The sequence below is a fragment of the Oncorhynchus kisutch genome, linkage group LG7 (genome assembly GCF_002021735.2).
Source record: "Oncorhynchus kisutch isolate 150728-3 linkage group LG7, Okis_V2, whole genome shotgun sequence".
In the NCBI taxonomy this organism is placed as follows: domain Eukaryota; kingdom Metazoa; phylum Chordata; class Actinopteri; order Salmoniformes; family Salmonidae; genus Oncorhynchus; species Oncorhynchus kisutch.
This window is the reverse complement of record NC_034180.2, coordinates 53,783,916-53,808,090: the sequence shown is the minus strand read 5'-3', so window position 1 is coordinate 53,808,090 and position 24,175 is coordinate 53,783,916. Positions and strand designations below refer to the sequence as shown.

The following is a 24,175-nucleotide window of genomic DNA, read 5'->3' as shown; positions in this document are numbered from 1 at the left end:
GCTAGATGTCGAATAATGACTGAACCACAGCTAGATGTCAAATAATGACTGAACCACAGCTAGATGTCAAATAATGACTGAACCACAGCTAGATGTCAAATAATGACTGAACCACAGCTAGATGTCGAATAATGACTGTACCACAGCTAGATGTCGAATAATGACTGAACCACAGCTAGATGTCGAATAATGACTGAACCACAGCTAGATGTCGAATAATGACTGAACCACTGCTAGATGTCGAATAATGACTGAACCACAGCTAGATGTCGAATAATGACTGAACCACAGCTAGATGTCGAATAATGACTGAACCACAGCTAGATGTCGAATAATGACTGAACCACAGCTAGATGTCAAATAATGACTGAACCACAGCTAGATGTCGAATAATGACTGAACCACAGCTAAATGTCAAATAATGACTGAACCACAGCTAGATGTCGAATAATGACTGAACCACAGCTAGATGTCAAATAATGACTGAACCACAGCTAGATGTCGAATAATGACTGAACCACAGCTAGATGTCGAATAATGACTGAACCACAGCTAGATGTCAAATAATGACTGAACCACACAGCTAGATGTCAAATAATGACTGAACCACAGCTAAATGTCGAATAATGATTGGATGGTTATGAATCACTAGGTCACCATAGACCTCCTTTATTTGTCTCACTTCAACAACCTAGTGGCTCAAATGGCACCCTATTCCCTATATAGTGCACCATAGGGCTCTGGTCAAACATAGGGAACTATATATAGGGAATAGGGTGCCATAGGGCTCTGGTCTAAAGTAGTGCACTATAATAGGGAATACGGTGCCATAGGGCTCTGGTCAGAAGTAGTGCACTATATAGGGAATAGGGTGCCATAGGGCTCTGGTCAGAAGTAGTGCACTATATATAGGGAATAGGGTGCCATTTGGGATGGACAGCATTCTCTTTGGTTGCTGCAGCACAGAACACATTTGATTTCTCATCATCACCATTGCAAGTGGTGCCGTCAGAAGCCAGCTCAAATCCCTCTTCACAGCTACACATGTAGGAGCCGTAGGTGTTGAAACAACCGTGGGCACAGGGGTTATCCTCACACTCGTCCACGTCTAGAGAGGAGAGGAGGTTAATTACAGGTGTTGAAGGAGGTTAAAGGTTATTACCTTGACTATTTCCATATTTTGTTGTGTTACAGCCTGAATTTAAAATTGATTACTGGCCTACCCACAATTCCTCATAATATCAAAAAGGAATTATGGTTTTAACAACAGAAATTGAACAAATGAATTACAAATAAAAAACGGAAATGTCTTGACTCAAGAAGTATTCAACCCCTTAGTTATGAAAAGCTTAAAACCTCTTAAGGACAAGACACCCTTTAAAAAATAAATTTGCCCCTAAAATGACATACCCAAATCTAACTGCCTGTAGCTCAGGCCCTGAAGCAAGGATATGCATATTCTTGGTACCATTTGAAAGGAAACACTTTGACGTTTTTGGAAATGTGAAATGAATGTAGGAGAATATAACATAATAGATCTGGTAAAAGATTATAAAAAGATAAAAACGTCTGTTTTCTATTTATTAATTTTATCGGTCGCCGCTCCAGCAGAGGTTAAAGTTCAGGAGTAAAAATGTGCTTTAACAAGTCTCTGTACCCAAACACATACACTTACCTGTGAGGTACCTCGGTCCAGCAGTGAATTTCAAACACAGATTCAACCACAAAGACCAGGGAGGTTTTCCAATGCCTTGCAAAGAAGGGCACCGATTGGTAGATGGGTAAAAAATGTAAAAAGCAGATTATTATTTAAAAATGTTTAACCTTTATTTAACTAGGCAGGTCAGTTAAGAACAAATTCTTATTTTCAATGACGGCCTACTGGGGAACAGTGTCTTGTTCAGGGGCATAACGACAGATTTGTACCTTGTCAGCTCGGGGATTAGAATTTGCAACCTTTCGGTTACTAGTCCAACGCTCTAACCACTAGGCTACCTGCCACTCTAACCACCAGGCTACCCGCCTCCTCTAACCACTAGGCTACCTGCCTCTCTAACCACTAGGCTACCTGCCTCTCTAACCACTAGGCTACCTGCCTCTCTAACCACTAGGCTACCTGCTTCTCTAACCACTAGGCTACCTGCCTCTCTAACCACTAGGCTACCTGCCTCTCTAACCACTAGGCTACCTGCTTCTCTAACCACTAGGCTACCTGCTCTAACCACTAGGCTACCTGCCTCTCTAACCACTAGGCTACCTGCTCTAACCACTAGGCTACCTGCCTCTCTAACCACTAGGCTACCTGATTCTCTAACCACTAGGCTACCTGCCTCTCTAACCACTAGGCTACCTCCTCTAACCACTAGGCTACCTGCCTCTCTAACCACTAGGCTACCTGCCTCTCTAACCACTAGGCTACCTCCTCTAACCACTAGGCTACCTGCTCCAACCACTAGGCAACCTGCGTCTCTAACCACTAGGCTACCTCCTCTAACCACTAGGCTACCTGCTCCAACCACTAGGCTACCTGCGTCTCTAACCACTAGGCTACCTCCTCTAACCACTAGGCTACCTGCTCCAACCACTAGGCTACCTGCGTCTCTAACCACTAGGCTACCTCCTCTAACCACTAGGCTACCTGCTCCAACCACTAGGCTACCTGCTCTAACCACTAGGCTACCTGCTCCAACCACTAGGCTACCTGCTCCAACCACTAGGCTACCTCCTCTAACCACTAGGCTACCTTCTCCAACCACTAGGCTACCTGCTCTAACCACTAGGCTACCTGCTCCAACCACTAGGCTACCTGCTCCAACCACTAGGCTACCTGCTCCAACCACTAGGCTACCTGCTCCAACCACTAGGCTACCTGCCTCCTCTAACCACTAGGCTACCTGCTCCAACCACTAGGCTACCTGCTCCAACCACTAGGCTACCTGCCTCCTCTAACCACTAGGCTACCTGCTCCAACCACTAGGCTACCTGCTCCAACCACTAGGCTACCTGCCTCCTCTAACCACTAGGCTACCTGCTCCAACCACTAACATTGAATATTGGAGAGGAAGGAAACTGCTCAATGGTGACTTTAAAACAGTTACAGAGTTTAATGGCTGTGATAGGAGAGAACTGAGGATGGATCAACAACATTGTAGTTACACCACAATACTAACCTAAATGACAGAGTGTAAAAGAAGGAAGCCTGTACAGAATAAAAATATTCCAAAACATGCATCCTGTTTCCAACAAGTCACTAAAGTAATACTGCAAATAATGTGGCAAAGCAATTAACTTTATGTCCTGAACACAAAGTGTGATGTTTGGGGCAAATCCAATACAAACACATTACTGAGTACCACTCGTCATATTTTCAAGCATAGCGGTGGCTGCATCATGTTATGGGTATGCTTGTAATCTATAAGGACTGGGGAGTTTTTCAGGATAAAAAATAAACAGAATGGAGCTAAGCACAGGCAATATCCTGAGTTCATCTCAGTGTCTGCTTTCCACCAGACACTGAGATGAACTCACCTTTCAGCAGGACAATAACCTAAAACACAAGGCCAAATCTACACTGGAGTTGCTTACCAAGAAGACATTGAATGTTCCTGAGTGGCCGAGTTACAGTTTTGTCTTAAATTTACTTAAAAATCTATGGCAAAACCTGAAAATCGCTGTCTTAGCAATGATCAACAACCAACTGGACAGAGCTTGAAGAATTTAGAAAATCATAAAATGGGCAGATGTTGTACAATCCAGGTGTGCAAAGCTCTTAGAGACTCACCCAGAAAGACTCACAGCTCTTAGAGACTCACCCAGAAAGACTCACAGCTCTTAGAGACTCACCCAGAAAGACTCACAGCTCTTAGAGACTCACCCAGAAAGACTCACAGCTCTTAGAGACTCACCCAGAAAGGCTTACAACTCTTAGAGACTCACCCAGAAAGACTCACAGCTGTAAACACTCTTAGAGACTTACCCAGAAAGACTCACAGCTGTAAACACTCTTAGAGACTCACCCAGAAAGACTCACAGCTCTTAGAGACTTACCCAGAAAGACTCACAGCTCTTAGAGACTCACCCAGAAAGACTCACAGCTGTAAACACTCTTAGGAGACTTACCCAGAAAGACTCACAGCTGTAAACACTCTTAGAGACTCACCCAGAAAGACTCACCACTCTTAGAGACTTACCCAGAAAGACTCACAGCTCTTAGAGACTCACCCAGAAAGACTCACAGCTGTAAACACTCTTAGAGACTCACCCAGAAAGACTCACAGCTGTAAACACTCTTAGAGACCAACCCAGAAAGACTCACAGCTGTAAACACTCTTAGAGACTTACCCAGAAAGACTCCCAGCTGTAAACACTCTTAGAGATTTACCCAGAAAGACTCACGGCTGTAACCACTCTTAGAGATTTACCCAGAAAGACTCACGGCTGTAATCACTCTTAGAGACCCAGAAAGACTCACAGCTGTAATCACTCTTAGAGATTTACCCAGAAAGACTCACGGCTGTAATCACTCTTAGAGATTTACCCAGAAAGACTCACGGCTGTAATCACTCTTAGAGACCCAGAAAGACTCACAGCTCTTAGAGACTCACCCAGAAAGACTCACAGCTCTTAGAGACTCACCCAGAAAGACTCACGGCTGTAATCACTCTTAGAGACTTACCCAGAAAGACTCACAGCTCTTAGAGACCCAGAAAGACTCACAGCTCTTAGAGATTTACCCAGAAAGACTCACAGCTCTTAGAGATTTACCCAGAAAGACTCACGGCTGTAATCACTCTTAGAGATTTACCCAGAAAGACTCACGGCTGTAATCACTCTTAGAGACCCAGAAAGACTCACAGCTCTTAGAGACTCACCCAGAAAGACTCACAGCTCTTAGAGACTCACCCAAAAAGACTCACAGCTCTTAGAGACTCACCCAGAAAGACTCACAGCTGTAAACACTGCCTAAGGTGATTCTAACATGTACTGTTGACTTAGGAGGTTGAACACTTATCTAATCAAGATATATTAGTGTTTTATTTTTCACGACTTATTTTTTAACAAATGTTAGAATTTTTCTTCTACTTTACAGAGTATTTTGTGTAGATCGTTGTCCCCCCAAAGAATGACAATTACTAAACATTTTGATCTCACTTTGTAACACAACAAAATGTGGAAAAAGTCCAGGGAATACTTTCATAAGGCATGTTATACGTGTGTGTGTGTGTGTGTGTTCGTGTGTGTGTGTGTGTATATGGGTGCATGCATGGATGCCAGTGTGTGTGTGTCTGCAAGTTGTGTGTGTGTCTGCAAGGTTTGTGTGTGTGTCTGCAAGGTTTGTGTGTGTGTCTGCAAGGTTTGTGTGTGTGTCTGCAAGGTTTGTGTGTGTGTCTGCCAGGTTTGTGTGTGTCTGCAAGGTTTGTGTGTGTCTGCACGGTGTGTGTGTGTGTGTTTCTGCACGGTGTGTGTGTGTGTCGGCACGGTGTGTGTGTCTGCACGGTGTGTGTGTGTGTTTATGTGTCTGCACGGTGTGTGTGTGTGTCGGCACAGTTTGTGTGTGTGTCTGCACGGTGTGTGTGTGTGTGTCGGCACAGTTTGTGTGTGTGTCTGCACGGTGTGTGTGTGTGTCTGCACGGTGTGTGTGTGTGTGTGTCTGCACAGTGTGAGTGTGTGTCGGCACAGTTTGTGTGTGTGTCTGCACGGTGTGTGTGTGTGTCTGCACGGTGTGTGTGTGTGTGTGTCTGCACAGTGTGAGTGTGTGTCGGCACGGTTTGAGTGTGTGTCGGCACGGTTTGAGTGTGTGTCTGCAGGGTGTGTGTGTGTGTCGGCACGGTTTGTATGTGTGTCTGCACGGTGTGTGGGTGTGTGTGTGTCGGCACGATGTGTGTGTGTGTGTCCACCTTGACAGGTTCTGCTGTCAGGGTTGAGGAGGAAGCCAGGGTTGCAGGAGCACGAATAGGAGCCTGGCACGTTGGCACACAGCTGCTGGCAGTACCCGTAGCGACACTCATCAATGTCTGGACACAGAGAGATGGAAGTTTAACAATCAATATCTAGACACAGAGAGATGGAAGTTTAACAATCAATATCTAGACACAGAGAGATGGAAGTTTAACAATCAATATCTAGACACAGAGAGATGGAAGTTTAACAATCAATATCTAGACACAGAGAGATGGAAGTTTAACAATCAATATCTAGACACAGAGAGATGGAAGTTTAACAATCAATATCTAGACACAGAGAGATGGAAGTTTAACAATCAATATCTAGACACAGAGAGATGGAAGTTTAACAATCAATATCTAGACACAGAGAGATGGAAGTTTAACAATCAATATCTAGACACAGAGAGATGGAAGTTTAACAATCAATATCTAGACACAGAGAGATGGAAGTTTAACAATCAATATCTAGACACAGAGAGATGGAAGTTTAACAATCAATATCTAGACACAGAGAGATGGAAGTTTAACAATCAATATCTAGACACAGAGAGATGGAAGTTTAACAATCAATATCTAGACACAGAGAGATGGAAGTTTAACAATCAATATCTAGACACAGAGAGATGGAAGTTTAACAATCAATATCTAGACACAGAGAGATGGAAGTTAATGATCAATATATGGACACACAAAGAGACCTGGAACAATCAGGAAAAGCAAAGTTTGACACGGCAAAAAGCAAAACTTTAAACAAATACATGTGTATTTCCACATATAGTAATGATTGACATTTCCGTAATGGCGATATAGTATAGTATCTGTCCTACTCCTGAAATACATGTGTATTTCCACATATAGTAATGATTGACATTTCCGTAATGGCGATATAGTATAGTATCTGTCCTACTCCTGAAATACATGTGTATTTCCACATATAGTAATGATTGACATTTCCGTAATGGCGATATAGTATAGTATCTGTCCTACTCCTGAAATACATGTGTATTTCCACATATAGTAATGATTGACATTTCCGTAATGGCGATATAGTATAGTATCTGTCCTACTCCTGAAATACATGTGTATTTCCACATATAGTAATGATTGACATTTCCGTAATGGCGATATAGTATAGTATCTGTCCTACTCCTGAAATACATGTGTATTTCCACATATAGTAATGATTGACATTTCCGTAATGGCGATATAGTATAGTATCTGTCCTACTCCTGAAATACATGTGTATTTCCACATATAGTAATGATTGACATTTCCGTAATGGCGATATAGTATAGTATCTGTCCTACTCCTGAAATACATGTGTATTTCCACATATAGTAATGATTGACATTTCCGTAATGGCGATATAGTATAGTATCTGTCCTACTCCTGAAATACATGTGTATTTCCACATATAGTAATGATTGACATTTCCGTAATGGCGATATAGTATAGTATCTGTCCTACTCCTGAAATACATGTGTATTTCCACATATAGTAATGATTGAAATTCCGTAATGGCGATATAGTATAGTATCTGTCCTACTCCTGAAATACATGTGTATTTCCACATATAGTAATGATTGACATTTCCGTAATGGCGATATAGTATAGTATCTGTCCTACTCCTGAAATACATGTGTATTTCCACATATAGTAATGATTGACATTTCCGTAATGGCGATATAGTATAGTATCTGTCCTACTCCTGAAATACATGTGTATTTCCACATATAGTAATGATTGACATTTCCGTAATGGCGATATAGTATAGTATCTGTCCTACTCCTGAAATACATGTGTATTTCCACATATAGTAATGATTGACATTTCCGTAATGGCGATATAGTATAGTATCTGTCCTACTCCTGAAATACATGTGTATTTCCACATATAGTAATGATTGACATTTCCGTAATGGCGATATAGTATAGTATCTGTCCTACTCCTGAAATACATGTGTATTTCCACATATAGTAATGATTGACATTTCCGTAATGGCGATATAGTATAGTATCTGTCCTACTCCTGAAATACATGTGTATTTCCACATATAGTAATGATTGACATTTCCGTAATGGCGATATAGTATAGTATCTGTCCTACTCCTGAAATACATGTGTATTTCCACATATAGTAATGATTGACATTTCCGTAATGGCGATATAGTATAGTATCTGTCCTACTCCTGAAATACATGTGTATTTCCACATATAGTAATGATTGACATTTCCGTAATGGCGATATAGTATAGTATCTGTCCTACTCCTGAAATACATGTGTATTTCCACATATAGTAATGATTGAAATTCCGTAATGGCGATATAGTATAGTATCTGTCCTACTCCTGAAATACATGTGTATTTCCACATATAGTAATGATTGACATTTCCGTAATGGCGATATAGTATAGTATCTGTCCTACTCCTGAAATACATGTGTATTTCCACATATAGTAATGATTGACATTTCCGTAATGGCGATATAGTATAGTATCTGTCCTACTCCTGAAATACATGTGTATTTCCACATATAGTAATGATTGACATTTCCGTAATGGCGATATAGTATAGTATCTGTCCTACTCCTGAAATACATGTGTATTTCCACATATAGTAATGATTGACATTTCCGTAATGGCGATATAGTATAGTATCTGTCCTACTCCTGAAATACATGTGTATTTCCACATATAGTAATGATTGACATTTCCGTAATGGCGATATAGTATAGTATCTGTCCTACTCCTGAAATACATGTGTATTTCCACATATAGTAATGATTGACATTTCCGTAATGGCGATATAGTATAGTATCTGTCCTACTCCTGAAATACATGTGTATTTCCACATATAGTAATGATTGACATTTCCGTAATGGCGATATAGTATAGTATCTGTCCTACTCCTGAAATACATGTGTATTTCCACATATAGTAATGATTGACATTTCCGTAATGGCGATATAGTATAGTATCTGTCCTACTCCTGAAATACATGTGTATTTCCACATATAGTAATGATTGAAATTCCGTAATGGCGATATAGTATAGTATCTGTCCTACTCCTGAAATACATGTGTATTTCCACATATAGTAATGATTGACATTTCCGTAATGGCGATATAGTATAGTATCTGTCCTACTCCTGAAATACATGTGTATTTCCACATATAGTAATGATTGACATTTCCGTAATGGCGATATAGTATAGTATCTGTCCTACTCCTGAAATACATGTGTATTTCCACATATAGTAATGATTGACATTTCCGTAATGGCGATATAGTATAGTATCTGTCCTACTCCTGAAATACATGTGTATTTCCACATATAGTAATGATTGACATTTCCGTAATGGCGATATAGTATAGTATCTGTCCTACTCCTGAAATACATGTGTATTTCCACATATAGTAATGATTGACATTTCCGTAATGGCGATATAGTATAGTATCTGTCCTACTCCTGAAATACATGTGTATTTCCACATATAGTAATGATTGACATTTCCGTAATGGCGATATAGTATAGTATCTGTCCTACTCCTGAAATACATGTGTATTTCCACATATAGTAATGATTGACATTTCCGTAATGGCGATATAGTATAGTATCTGTCCTACTCCTGAAATACATGTGTATTTCCACATATAGTAATGATTGACATTTCCGTAATGGCGATATAGTATAGTATCTGTCCTACTCCTGAAATACATGTGTATTTCCACATATAGTAATGATTGACATTTCCGTAATGGCGATATAGTATAGTATCTGTCCTACTCCTGAAATACATGTGTATTTCCACATATAGTAATGATTGACATTTCCGTAATGGCGATATAGTATAGTATCTGTCCTACTCCTGAAATACATGTGTATTTCCACATATAGTAATGATTGACATTTCCGTAATGGCGATATAGTATAGTATCTGTCCTACTCCTGAAATACATGTGTATTTCCACATATAGTAATGATTGACATTTCCGTAATGGCGATATAGTATAGTATCTGTCCTACTCCTGAAATACATGTGTATTTCCACATATAGTAATGATTGACATTTCCGTAATGGCGATATAGTATAGTATCTGTCCTACTCCTGAAATACATGTGTATTTCCACATATAGTAATGATTGACATTTCCGTAATGGCGATATAGTATAGTATCTGTCCTACTCCTGAAATACATGTGTATTTCCACATATAGTAATGATTGACATTTCCGTAATGGCGATATAGTATAGTATCTGTCCTACTCCTGAAATACATGTGTATTTCCACATATAGTAATGATTGACATTTCCGTAATGGCGATATAGTATAGTATCTGTCCTACTCCTGAAATACATGTGTATTTCCACATATAGTAATGATTGACATTTCCGTAATGGCGATATAGTATAGTATCTGTCCTACTCCTGAAATACATGTGTATTTCCACATATAGTAATGATTGACATTTCCGTAATGGCGATATAGTATAGTATCTGTCCTACTCCTGAAATACATGTGTATTTCCACATATAGTAATGATTGACATTTCCGTAATGGCGATATAGTATAGTATCTGTCCTACTCCTGAAATACATGTGTATTTCCACATATAGTAATGATTGACATTTCCGTAATGGCGATATAGTATAGTATCTGTCCTACTCCTGAAATACATGTGTATTTCCACATATAGTAATGATTGACATTTCCGTAATGGCGATATAGTATAGTATCTGTCCTACTCCTGAAATACATGTGTATTTCCACATATAGTAATGATTGACATTTCCGTAATGGCGATATAGTATAGTATCTGTCCTACTCCTGAAATACATGTGTATTTCCACATATAGTAATGATTGACATTTCCGTAATGGCGATATAGTATAGTATCTGTCCTACTCCTGAAATACATGTGTATTTCCACATATAGTAATGATTGACATTTCCGTAATGGCGATATAGTATAGTATCTGTCCTACTCCTGAAATACATGTGTATTTCCACATATAGTAATGATTGACATTTCCGTAATGGCGATATAGTATAGTATCTGTCCTACTCCTGAAATACATGTGTATTTCCACATATAGTAATGATTGACATTTCCGTAATGGCGATATAGTATAGTATCTGTCCTACTCCTGAAATACATGTGTATTTCCACATATAGTAATGATTGACATTTCCGTAATGGCGATATAGTATAGTATCTGTCCTACTCCTGAAATACATGTGTATTTCCACATATAGTAATGATTGACATTTCCGTAATGGCGATATAGTATAGTATCTGTCCTACTCCTGAAATACATGTGTATTTCCACATATAGTAATGATTGACATTTCCGTAATGGCGATATAGTATAGTATCTGTCCTACTCCTGAAATACATGTGTATTTCCACATATAGTAATGATTGACATTTCCGTAATGGCGATATAGTATAGTATCTGTCCTACTCCTGAAATACATGTGTATTTCCACATATAGTAATGATTGACATTTCCGTAATGGCGATATAGTATAGTATCTGTCCTACTCCTGAAATACATGTGTATTTCCACATATAGTAATGATTGACATTTCCGTAATGGCGATATAGTATAGTATCTGTCCTACTCCTGAAATACATGTGTATTTCCACATATAGTAATGATTGACATTTCCGTAATGGCGATATAGTATAGTATCTGTCCTACTCCTGAAATACATGTGTATTTCCACATATAGTAATGATTGACATTTCCGTAATGGCGATATAGTATAGTATCTGTCCTACTCCTGAAATACATGTGTATTTCCACATATAGTAATGATTGACATTTCCGTAATGGCGATATAGTATAGTATCTGTCCTACTCCTGAAATACATGTGTATTTCCACATATAGTAATGATTGACATTTCCGTAATGGCGATATAGTATAGTATCTGTCCTACTCCTGAAATACATGTGTATTTCCACATATAGTAATGATTGACATTTCCGTAATGGCGATATAGTATAGTATCTGTCCTACTCCTGAAATACATGTGTATTTCCACATATAGTAATGATTGACATTTCCGTAATGGCGATATAGTATAGTATCTGTCCTACTCCTGAAATACATGTGTATTTCCACATATAGTAATGATTGACATTTCCGTAATGGCGATATAGTATAGTATCTGTCCTACTCCTGAAATACATGTGTATTTCCACATATAGTAATGATTGACATTTCCGTAATGGCGATATAGTATAGTATCTGTCCTACTCCTGAAATACATGTGTATTTCCACATATAGTAATGATTGACATTTCCGTAATGGCGATATAGTATAGTATCTGTCCTACTCCTGAAATACATGTGTATTTCCACATATAGTAATGATTGACATTTCCGTAATGGCGATATAGTATAGTATCTGTCCTACTCCTGAAATACATGTGTATTTCCACATATAGTAATGATTGACATTTCCGTAATGGCGATATAGTATAGTATCTGTCCTACTCCTGAAATACATGTGTATTTCCACATATAGTAATGATTGACATTTCCGTAATGGCGATATAGTATAGTATCTGTCCTACTCCTGAAATACATGTGTATTTCCACATATAGTAATGATTGACATTTCCGTAATGGCGATATAGTATAGTATCTGTCCTACTCCTGAAATACATGTGTATTTCCACATATAGTAATGATTGACATTTCCGTAATGGCGATATAGTATAGTATCTGTCCTACTCCTGAAATACATGTGTATTTCCACATATAGTAATGATTGACATTTCCGTAATGGCGATATAGTATAGTATCTGTCCTACTCCTGAAATACATGTGTATTTCCACATATAGTAATGATTGACATTTCCGTAATGGCGATATAGTATAGTATCTGTCCTACTCCTGAAATACATGTGTATTTCCACATATAGTAATGATTGACATTTCCGTAATGGCGATATAGTATAGTATCTGTCCTACTCCTGAAATACATGTGTATTTCCACATATAGTAATGATTGACATTTCCGTAATGGCGATATAGTATAGTATCTGTCCTACTCCTGAAATACATGTGTATTTCCACATATAGTAATGATTGACATTTCCGTAATGGCGATATAGTATAGTATCTGTCCTACTCCTGAAATACATGTGTATTTCCACATATAGTAATGATTGACATTTCCGTAATGGCGATATAGTATAGTATCTGTCCTACTCCTGAAATACATGTGTATTTCCACATATAGTAATGATTGACATTTCCGTAATGGCGATATAGTATAGTATCTGTCCTACTCCTGAAATACATGTGTATTTCCACATATAGTAATGATTGACATTTCCGTAATGGCGATATAGTATAGTATCTGTCCTACTCCTGAAATACATGTGTATTTCCACATATAGTAATGATTGACATTTCCGTAATGGCGATATAGTATAGTATCTGTCCTACTCCTGAAATACATGTGTATTTCCACATATAGTAATGATTGACATTTCCGTAATGGCGATATAGTATAGTATCTGTCCTACTCCTGAAATACATGTGTATTTCCACATATAGTAATGATTGACATTTCCGTAATGGCGATATAGTATAGTATCTGTCCTACTCCTGAAATACATGTGTATTTCCACATATAGTAATGATTGACATTTCCGTAATGGCGATATAGTATAGTATCTGTCCTACTCCTGAAATACATGTGTATTTCCACATATAGTAATGATTGACATTTCCGTAATGGCGATATAGTATAGTATCTGTCCTACTCCTGAAATACATGTGTATTTCCACATATAGTAATGATTGACATTTCCGTAATGGCGATATAGTATAGTATCTGTCCTACTCCTGAAATACATGTGTATTTCCACATATAGTAATGATTGACATTTCCGTAATGGCGATATAGTATAGTATCTGTCCTACTCCTGAAATACATGTGTATTTCCACATATAGTAATGATTGACATTTCCGTAATGGCGATATAGTATAGTATCTGTCCTACTCCTGAAATACATGTGTATTTCCACATATAGTAATGATTGACATTTCCGTAATGGCGATATAGTATAGTATCTGTCCTACTCCTGAAATACATGTGTATTTCCACATATAGTAATGATTGACATTTCCGTAATGGCGATATAGTATAGTATCTGTCCTACTCCTGAAATACATGTGTATTTCCACATATAGTAATGATTGACATTTCCGTAATGGCGATATAGTATAGTATCTGTCCTACTCCTGAAATACATGTGTATTTCCACATATAGTAATGATTGACATTTCCGTAATGGCGATATAGTATAGTATCTGTCCTACTCCTGAAATACATGTGTATTTCCACATATAGTAATGATTGACATTTCCGTAATGGCGATATAGTATAGTATCTGTCCTACTCCTGAAATACATGTGTATTTCCACATATAGTAATGATTGACATTTCCGTAATGGCGATATAGTATAGTATCTGTCCTACTCCTGAAATACATGTGTATTTCCACATATAGTAATGATTGACATTTCCGTAATGGCGATATAGTATAGTATCTGTCCTACTCCTGAAATACATGTGTATTTCCACATATAGTAATGATTGACATTTCCGTAATGGCGATATAGTATAGTATCTGTCCTACTCCTGAAATACATGTGTATTTCCACATATAGTAATGATTGACATTTCCGTAATGGCGATATAGTATAGTATCTGTCCTACTCCTGAAATACATGTGTATTTCCACATATAGTAATGATTGACATTTCCGTAATGGCGATATAGTATAGTATCTGTCCTACTCCTGAAATACATGTGTATTTCCACATATAGTAATGATTGACATTTCCGTAATGGCGATATAGTATAGTATCTGTCCTACTCCTGAAATACATGTGTATTTCCACATATAGTAATGATTGACATTTCCGTAATGGCGATATAGTATAGTATCTGTCCTACTCCTGAAATACATGTGTATTTCCACATATAGTAATGATTGACATTTCCGTAATGGCGATATAGTATAGTATCTGTCCTACTCCTGAAATACATGTGTATTTCCACATATAGTAATGATTGACATTTCCGTAATGGCGATATAGTATAGTATCTGTCCTACTCCTGAAATACATGTGTATTTCCACATATAGTAATGATTGACATTTCCGTAATGGCGATATAGTATAGTATCTGTCCTACTCCTGAAATACATGTGTATTTCCACATATAGTAATGATTGACATTTCCGTAATGGCGATATAGTATAGTATCTGTCCTACTCCTGAAATACATGTGTATTTCCACATATAGTAATGATTGACATTTCCGTAATGGCGATATAGTATAGTATCTGTCCTACTCCTGAAATACATGTGTATTTCCACATATAGTAATGATTGACATTTCCGTAATGGCGATATAGTATAGTATCTGTCCTACTCCTGAAATACATGTGTATTTCCACATATAGTAATGATTGACATTTCCGTAATGGCGATATAGTATAGTATCTGTCCTACTCCTGAAATACATGTGTATTTCCACATATAGTAATGATTGACATTTCCGTAATGGCGATATAGTATAGTATCTGTCCTACTCCTGAAATACATGTGTATTTCCACATATAGTAATGATTGACATTTCCGTAATGGCGATATAGTATAGTATCTGTCCTACTCCTGAAATACATGTGTATTTCCACATATAGTAATGATTGACATTTCCGTAATGGCGATATAGTATAGTATCTGTCCTACTCCTGAAATACATGTGTATTTCCACATATAGTAATGATTGACATTTCCGTAATGGCGATATAGTATAGTATCTGTCCTACTCCTGAAATACATGTGTATTTCCACATATAGTAATGATTGACATTTCCGTAATGGCGATATAGTATAGTATCTGTCCTACTCCTGAAATACATGTGTATTTCCACATATAGTAATGATTGACATTTCCGTAATGGCGATATAGTATAGTATCTGTCCTACTCCTGAAATACATGTGTATTTCCACATATAGTAATGATTGACATTTCCGTAATGGCGATATAGTATAGTATCTGTCCTACTCCTGAAATACATGTGTATTTCCACATATAGTAATGATTGACATTTCCGTAATGGCGATATAGTATAGTATCTGTCCTACTCCTGAAATACATGTGTATTTCCACATATAGTAATGATTGACATTTCCGTAATGGCGATATAGTATAGTATCTGTCCTACTCCTGAAATACATGTGTATTTCCACATATAGTAATGATTGACATTTCCGTAATGGCGATATAGTATAGTATCTGTCCTACTCCTGAAATACATGTGTATTTCCACATATAGTAATGATTGACATTTCCGTAATGGCGATATAGTATAGTATCTGTCCTACTCCTGAAATACACGTGTATTTCCACATATAGTAATGATTGACATTTCCGTAATGGCGATATAGTATAGTATCTGTCCTACTCCTGAAATACACGTGTATTTCCACATATAGTAATGATTGACATTTCCGTAATGGCGATATAGTATAGTATCTGTCCTACTCCTGAAATACATGTGTATTTCCACATATAGTAATGATTGACATTTCCGTAATGGCGATATAGTATAGTATCTGTCCTACTCCTGAAATACATGTGTATTTCCACATATAGTAATGATTGACATTTCCGTAATGGCGATATAGTATAGTATCTGTCCTACTCCTGAAATACATGTGTATTTCCACATATAGTAATGATTGACATTTCCGTAATGGCGATATAGTATAGTATCTGTCCTACTCCTGAAATACATGTGTATTTCCACATATAGTAATGATTGACATTTCCGTAATGGCGATATAGTATAGTATCTGTCCTACTCCTGAAATACATGTGTATTTCCACATATAGTAATGATTGACATTTCCGTAATGGCGATATAGTATAGTATCTGTCCTACTCCTGAAATACATGTGTATTTCCACATATAGTAATGATTGACATTTCCGTAATGGCGATATAGTATAGTATCTGTCCTACTCCTGAAATACATGTGTATTTCCACATATAGTAATGATTGACATTTCCGTAATGGCGATATAGTATAGTATCTGTCCTACTCCTGAAATACATGTGTATTTCCACATATAGTAATGATTGACATTTCCGTAATGGCGATATAGTATAGTATCTGTCCTACTCCTGAAATACATGTGTATTTCCACATATAGTAATGATTGACATTTCCGTAATGGCGATATAGTATAGTATCTGTCCTACTCCTGAAATACATGTGTATTTCCACATATAGTAATGATTGACATTTCCGTAATGGCGATATAGTATAGTATCTGTCCTACTCCTGAAATACATGTGTATTTCCACATATAGTAATGATTGACATTTCCGTAATGGCGATATAGTATAGTATCTGTCCTACTCCTGAAATACATGTGTATTTCCACATATAGTAATGATTGACATTTCCGTAATGGCGATATAGTATAGTATCTGTCCTACTCCTGAAATACATGTGTATTCATTGTCTGTAATAATAGATATAGTATATATAATAAACCTCAGAGCTTACCATTCTTTGCACAACTTTCCCACACACACACACACACACACACTCTCTCTCTATCACACACACACACACACACACACACACACACACACACACACACTCTCTATCACACACACACACACACACACACACACACACACACACACACACACACACACACACACACACACACACACACACACACACACACACACACACACAGGTTCTTACCCTGACACTGTCCCCCGACCAGCCAGTAGCCCTCGGTACAGGAGCAGGTGTATCCTCCAGCTGTGTTGATACACACCTGGGTGGGGTTACACTGGTGGGAGTCTGTCTCACACTCATCCATGTCTGCAACAGAGGAACAGAGGGAGGTTGGTTTCGAGTGGGTTGAATGCATCCCTCCTCCCCCAACGGAAAATATATTTTCCCCCCATTTTCCCCCCTGTGCACACCCTCCTCTCTGATAAAATGAACAAAAAGCAAACAATGATTACCACCGCAAAGAACAATAACTGTAGTGACCCTTTGTTTAAAAACGTGGATTTAGAGTTGACCACTTCAGTATGGTTTTGTGGAACAGTCGATGCCACACAGAGCTAACGGGCCAAAAGCTTGAGGGTTCGCCGACCAACTCGGACAAGCTCCCTCTCTCTGCCTGTCTCATCACTCTCTCTGCCTGTCTCATCACTCTCTCTGCCTGTCTCATCACTCTCTCAGCCTGTCTCATCACTCTCTCTGCCTGTCTCATCACTCTCTCTGCCTGTCTCATCACTCTCTCTGCCTGTCTCATCACTCTCTCTGCCTGTCTCATCACTCTCTCTGCCTGTCTCATTACACTCTCTCTGCCTGTCTCATCCCTCTCTCTCTGCCTGTCTCATCCCTCTCACTGCCTGACTCATCCCTCTCTCTGCCTGTCTCATCCCTCTCTCTGCCTGTCTCATCCCTCTCTCTGCCTGTCTCATCCCTCTCTCTGCCTGTCTCATCACTCTCTCTGCCTGTCTCATCACTCTCTCTGCCTGTCTCATCACTCTCTCTGCCTGTCTCATTACACTCTCTCTGCCTGTCTCATCCCTCTCTCTCTGCCTGTCTCATCCCTCTCTCTGCCTGTCTCATCCCTCTCTCTGCCTGTCGCATGACTCACTCTGCCTGTCTCATCCCTCTCTCTGCCTGTCTCATCCCTCTCTCTGCCTGTCTCATCACTCTCTCTGCCTGTCTCATCACTCTCTCTGTCTGTCTCATCACTCTCTCTGTCTGTCTTATCACTCTCTCTGAGTGAGAGAGTGGCCATCCTGATTTATAGAGTTAAGTCTGAATTCAGGCCATCCTGATTTATAGAGTTAAGTCTGAATTCAGGCCATCCTGATTTATAGAGTTAAGTCTGAATTTCTTGAAGTACGTAAATGTGTAAAACAGGGATCGATTTTGGTACCTGTTCTCTTCACTATTGATATAAACACCATTGGTCAATCTGTAATTATTATTATTATTATTATTTAATTTTTAACTTAATCTATATTTGGATGATAGCATTATGTGTGCTGTTGATCTGACTGTTGATCTGGCTGTTGATCTGGCTGTTGATCTGGCTGTTGATCTGGCTGTTGATCTGGCTGTTGATCTGGCTGTTGCCCTGACTGTTGCCCTGACTGTTGATCTGACTGTTGATCTGGCTGTTGATCTGACTGTTGATCTGGCTGTTGATCTGACTGTTGATCTGGCTGTTGATCTGGCTGTTGATCTGGCTGTTGATCTGGCTGTTGATCTGGCTGTTGATCTGGCTGTTGCCCTGACTGTTGATCTGACTGTTGATCTGACTGTTGATCTGGCTGTTGATCTGACTGTTGATCTGACTGTTGATCTGGCTGTTGATGTGGCTGTTGCCCTGACTGTTGATCTGGCTGTTGATGTGGCTGTTGCCCTGACTGTTGATCTGACTGTTGATCTGGCTGTTGCCCTGACTGTTGATCTGGCTGTTGATCTGGCTGTTGATCTGGCTGTTGATGTGGCTGTTGCCCTGACTGTTGATGTGGCTGTTGCCCAGACTGTTGATCTGACTGTTGATCTGGCTGTTGATCTGGCTGTTGCCCTGACTGTTGATCTGGCTGTTGCCCTGACTGTTGATCTGGCTGTTGCCCTGACTGTTGATCTGGCTGTTGATCTGGCTGTTGATCTGGCTGTTGATCTGGCTGTTGATGTGGCTGTTGATGTGGCTGTTGATGTGGCTGTGACAAAACTACAGTCAGATTTAAAAGCTATGTAGGAATCCCTATCTCTGATTTAAAAACACGTGCATAACACAGGCAAAATGAAATACGCGTTGTTTTTAAATTCTCGTAAGAATGTTTCAGATGGACTACATGTTCACCCATTAGACGGTTCTCTAATCGAACGTGTTCCCGCGTATAAATACCTAGGTATTATGATTGATATGGATTTGATTATTTATTTTTTTAACATATAGATGAGCTGGTTAAGAAGCTAAGATTTAAAGTTGTATTTTTCTACAGAAACAGACGGTGCCTTTCGCTAAGCAGTAGGAAGCAGATTATTCAGTTAAACATTTGATGTGTTGTTGATTATGGTGATGTTATTTATCAAAGTGCAGCTGCTAAAACTCCCATAATGCCCTTCGTTTTGTTACAGGTGACAGTTTTTATACTCATCACTGTATCAAAAAGGTTGGCAGGACATTAAAGACCAAAAATACTCTCTTTTTGTTTATAAGGCGCTACTTCCTAAACATACATCTCATCTTACTTTGCTGCTGAAGCATAAAACACCTGAGTTGCCTAACACGTTCACAGGACTGGTTCACTTTTGGAGGTTTCCTAGCGTCTCCACCGAGCTAGGTAAATCTGCTTTTAATTTAAAGCACTGTATTGCTGGAACAAAATTAAAAAATACGCTTCATCTTGATGTCTTGGTGCCATTCGGGAGGTTTAGAGTATTGATCATCTTGATGTCTTGGTGCCGTTCGGGAGGTTTAGAGTATTGATCATCTTGATGCCGTTCGGGAGGTTTAGAGTATTGATCATCTTGATGTCTTGGTGCCGTTCGGGAGGTTTAGAGTATTGATCATCTTGATGTCTTGGTGCCATTCGGGAGGTTTAGAGTATTGATCATCTTGATGTCTTGGTGCCGTTCGGGAGGTTTAGAGTATTGATCATCTTGATGTCTTGGTGCCGTTCGGGAGGTTTAGAGTATTGATCATCTTGATGTCTTGGTGCCGTTCGGGAGGTTTAGAGTATTGATCATCTTGATGTCTTGGTGCCGTTCGGGAGGTTTAGAGTATTGATCATCTTGATGTCTTGGTGCCGTTCGGGAGGTTTAGAGTATTGATCATCTTGATGTCTTGGTGCCGTTCGGGAGGTTTAGAGTATTGATCATCTTGATGTCTTGGTGCCGTTCGGGAGGTTTAGAGTATTGATCATCTTGATGTCTTGGTGCCGTTCGGGCGGTTTAGAGTATTGATCATCTTGATGTCTTGGTGCCGTTCGGGAGGTTTAGAGTATTGATCATCTTGATGTCTTGGTGCCGTTCGGGAGGTTTAGAGTATTGATCATCTTGATGTCTTGGTGCCGTTCGGGAGGTTTAGAGTATTGATCATCTTGATGTCTTGGTGCCGTTCGGGAGGTTTAGAGTATTGATCATCTTGATGTCTTGGTGCCGTTCGGGAGGTTTAGAGTATTGATCATCTTGATGTCTTGGTGCCGTTCGGGAGGTTTAGAGTATTGATCATCTTGGTGCCGTTCGGGAGGTTTAGAGTATTGATCATCTTGATGTCTTGGTGCCGTTCGGGAGGTTTAGAGTATTGATCATCTTGATGTCTTGGTGCCGTTCGGGAGGTTTAGAGTATTGATCATCTTGATGTCTTGGTGCCGTTCGGGAGGTTTAGAGTATTGATCATCTTGATGTCTTGATGCCGTTCGGGAGGTTTAGAGTATTGATCATCTTGATGTCTTGGTGCCATTCGGGAGGTTTAGAGTATTGATCATCTTGGTGCCGTTCGGGAGGTTTAGAGTATTGATCATCTTGATGTCTTGGTGCCATTCGGGAGGTTTAGAGTATTGATCATCTTGGTGCCGTTCGGGAGGTTTAGAGTATTGATCATCTTGATGTCTTGGTGCCGTTCGGGAGGTTTAGAGTATTGATCATCTTGATGTCTTGGTGCCGTTCGGGAGGTTTAGAGTATTGATCATCTTGATGTCTTGGTGCCGTTCGGGAGGTTTAGAGTATTGATCATCTTGATGTCTTGGTGCCGTTCGGGAGGTTTAGAGTATTGATCATCTTGATGTCTTGGTGCCGTTCGGGAGGTTTAGAGTATTGATCATCTTGATGTCTTGGTGCCGTTCGGGAGGTTTAGAGTATTGATCATCTTGATGCCGTTCGGGAGGTTTAGAGTATTGATCATCTTGATGTCTTGGTGCCATTCGGGAGGTTTAGAGTATTGATCATCTTGATGCCGTTCGGGAGGTTTAGAGTATTGATCATCTTGATGCCGTTCGGGAGGTTTAGAGTATTGATCATCTTGATGTCTTGGTGCCGTTCGGGAGGTTTAGAGTATTGATCATCTTGATGTCTTGGTGCCGTTCAGGCGGTTTAGAGTATTGATCATCTTGATGTCTTGGTGCCGTTCGGGAGGTTTAGAGTATTGATCATCTTGATGTCTTGGTGCCGTTCGGGAGGTTTAGAGTATTGATCATCTTGATGTCTTGGTGCCGTTCGGGAGGTTTAGAGTATTGATCATCTTGATGTCTTGGTGCCGTTCGGGAGGTTTAGAGTATTGATCATCTTGATGTCTTGGTGCCGTTCGGGAGGTTTAGAGTATTGATCATCTTGATGTCTTGGTGCCGTTCGGGAGGTTTAGAGTATTGATCATCTTGATGCCGTTCGGGAGGTCTAGAGTATTGATCATCTTGATGTCTTGGTGCCGTTCAGGCGGTTTAGAGTATTGATTTGGGGACGTATTTCTGGAGGAATGTAACTGTTTTCTGGGGGATTTGTGATGTTTTATTTGTGCTTCCCCATTACTGTATTTTTGTATATATATATATATATATATATACAGTGCCTTGCGAAAGTATTCGGCCCCCTTGAACTTTGCGACTAATTTGCCACATTTCAGGCTTCAAACATAAAGATATAAAACTTTATTTTTTTGTGAAGAATCAACAATAAGTGGGCAAAAGGTCGCAAAGTTCAAGGGGGCCGAATACTTTCGCAAGGCACTGTATATATATATATATATATATACACACACACACAGTACCAGTCAAAAGTTTGGACAGACCTACTCATTCCAGGGATTTTCTGTATGCTAGTATTGTCTACATTGTGCAATAATAGTGAAGACATCAAAACTATGAAATAACACATATGGAATCCTGTAGTAACCAAAAAAGTGTTAAACAAATTCTTCAAAGTAGCCACCCTTTGCCTTGATGACAGCTTTGCACACTCTTGGCCTGCTTCCCCTGGAATGCTTTTCTGACAGTCTTGAAGCATTTCCCCCCGCATATGTTGAGCACATGTTGGCTGCTTTTCCTTCACTCTGCGGTCCGACTCATCCCAAACCATCTCAATTGGGGGGATTGTGGAGGCTAGGTCATCTGATGCGCTCTCTTTCTTGGTCAAATAGCCCTTACACAGCCTGGAGGTGTGTTGGGTCATTGTCCCGTTGAAAAACAATTGATAGTCCCACTAACCGCAAACCAACCAACTAACCAAATCAACTAACTTTAAGCATCAGCTGTCAGAGCAGCTCACAGATCACTGCACTTGTACATAGCCCATGTCACGCCCTGACCTTAGAGAGACGTTTTATTTCTCTATTTGGTTAGGTCTAAAATTTGGACTCATCAGAGCAAAGGACAGATTTCCATCGGTCTAATGTTCATTTGTATTTGTATTTATTATGGATCCCCATTAGTTCCTGCCAAAGCAGCAGCTACTCTTCCTGTGGTTTATTATGGATCCCGATTAGTTCCTGTCAAGGCAGCAGCTACTCTTCCTGTGGTTTATTATGGATCCCCATTAGTTCCTGTCAAGGCAGCAGCTACTCTTCCTGGGGTTTATTATGGATCCCCATTAGTTCCTGTCAAGGCAGCGGCTACTCTTCCTGGGGTTTATTATGGATCCCCATTAGTTCCTGCCAAAGCAGCAGCTACTCTTCCTGGGGTTTATTATGGATCCCCATTAGTTCCTGCCAAGGCAGCAGCTACTCTTCCTGGGGTTTATTATGGATCCCCATTAGTTCCTGCCAAAGCAGCAGCTACTCTTCCTGGGGTTTATTATGGATCCCCATTAGTTCCTGCCAAGGCAGCAGCTACTCTTCCTGGGGTTTATTATGGATCCCCATTAGTTCCTGTCAAGGCAGCAGCTACTCTTCCTGGGGTTTATTATGGATCCCCATTAGTTCCTGTCAAGGCAGCAGCTACTCTTCCTGGGGTTTATTATGGATCCCCATTAGTTCCTGTCAAGGCAGCAGCTACTCTTCCTGGGGTTTATTATGGATCCCCATTAGTTCCTGGCAAGGCAGCAGCTACTCTTCCTGGGGTTTATTATGGATCCCCATTAGTTCCTGCCAAGGCAACAGCTACTCTTCCTGGGGTTTATTATGGATCCCCATTAGTTC

At 39.6% G+C, this 24,175-nt stretch overlaps 1 protein-coding gene across 2 annotated transcripts in view; it reads right to left on the bottom strand.

Annotated features, from left to right (window-relative positions):
- Positions 1-24,175, bottom strand: part of fbln5 (fibulin 5) — a 70,376-nt gene that overhangs the window by 16,424 nt on the left and 29,777 nt on the right. For both annotated transcript variants that reach the window (XM_031829341.1, XM_031829340.1), the window contains exons 5-7: positions 17,767-17,889; positions 5,898-6,014; positions 992-1,108 (exon numbers count right to left, since the gene is read on the bottom strand). In XM_031829341.1, the coding sequence (XP_031685201.1) occupies positions 992-1,108; positions 5,898-6,014; positions 17,767-17,889 (357 nt within the window). The remainder of the gene's footprint in view (positions 1-991; positions 1,109-5,897; positions 6,015-17,766; positions 17,890-24,175) is intronic.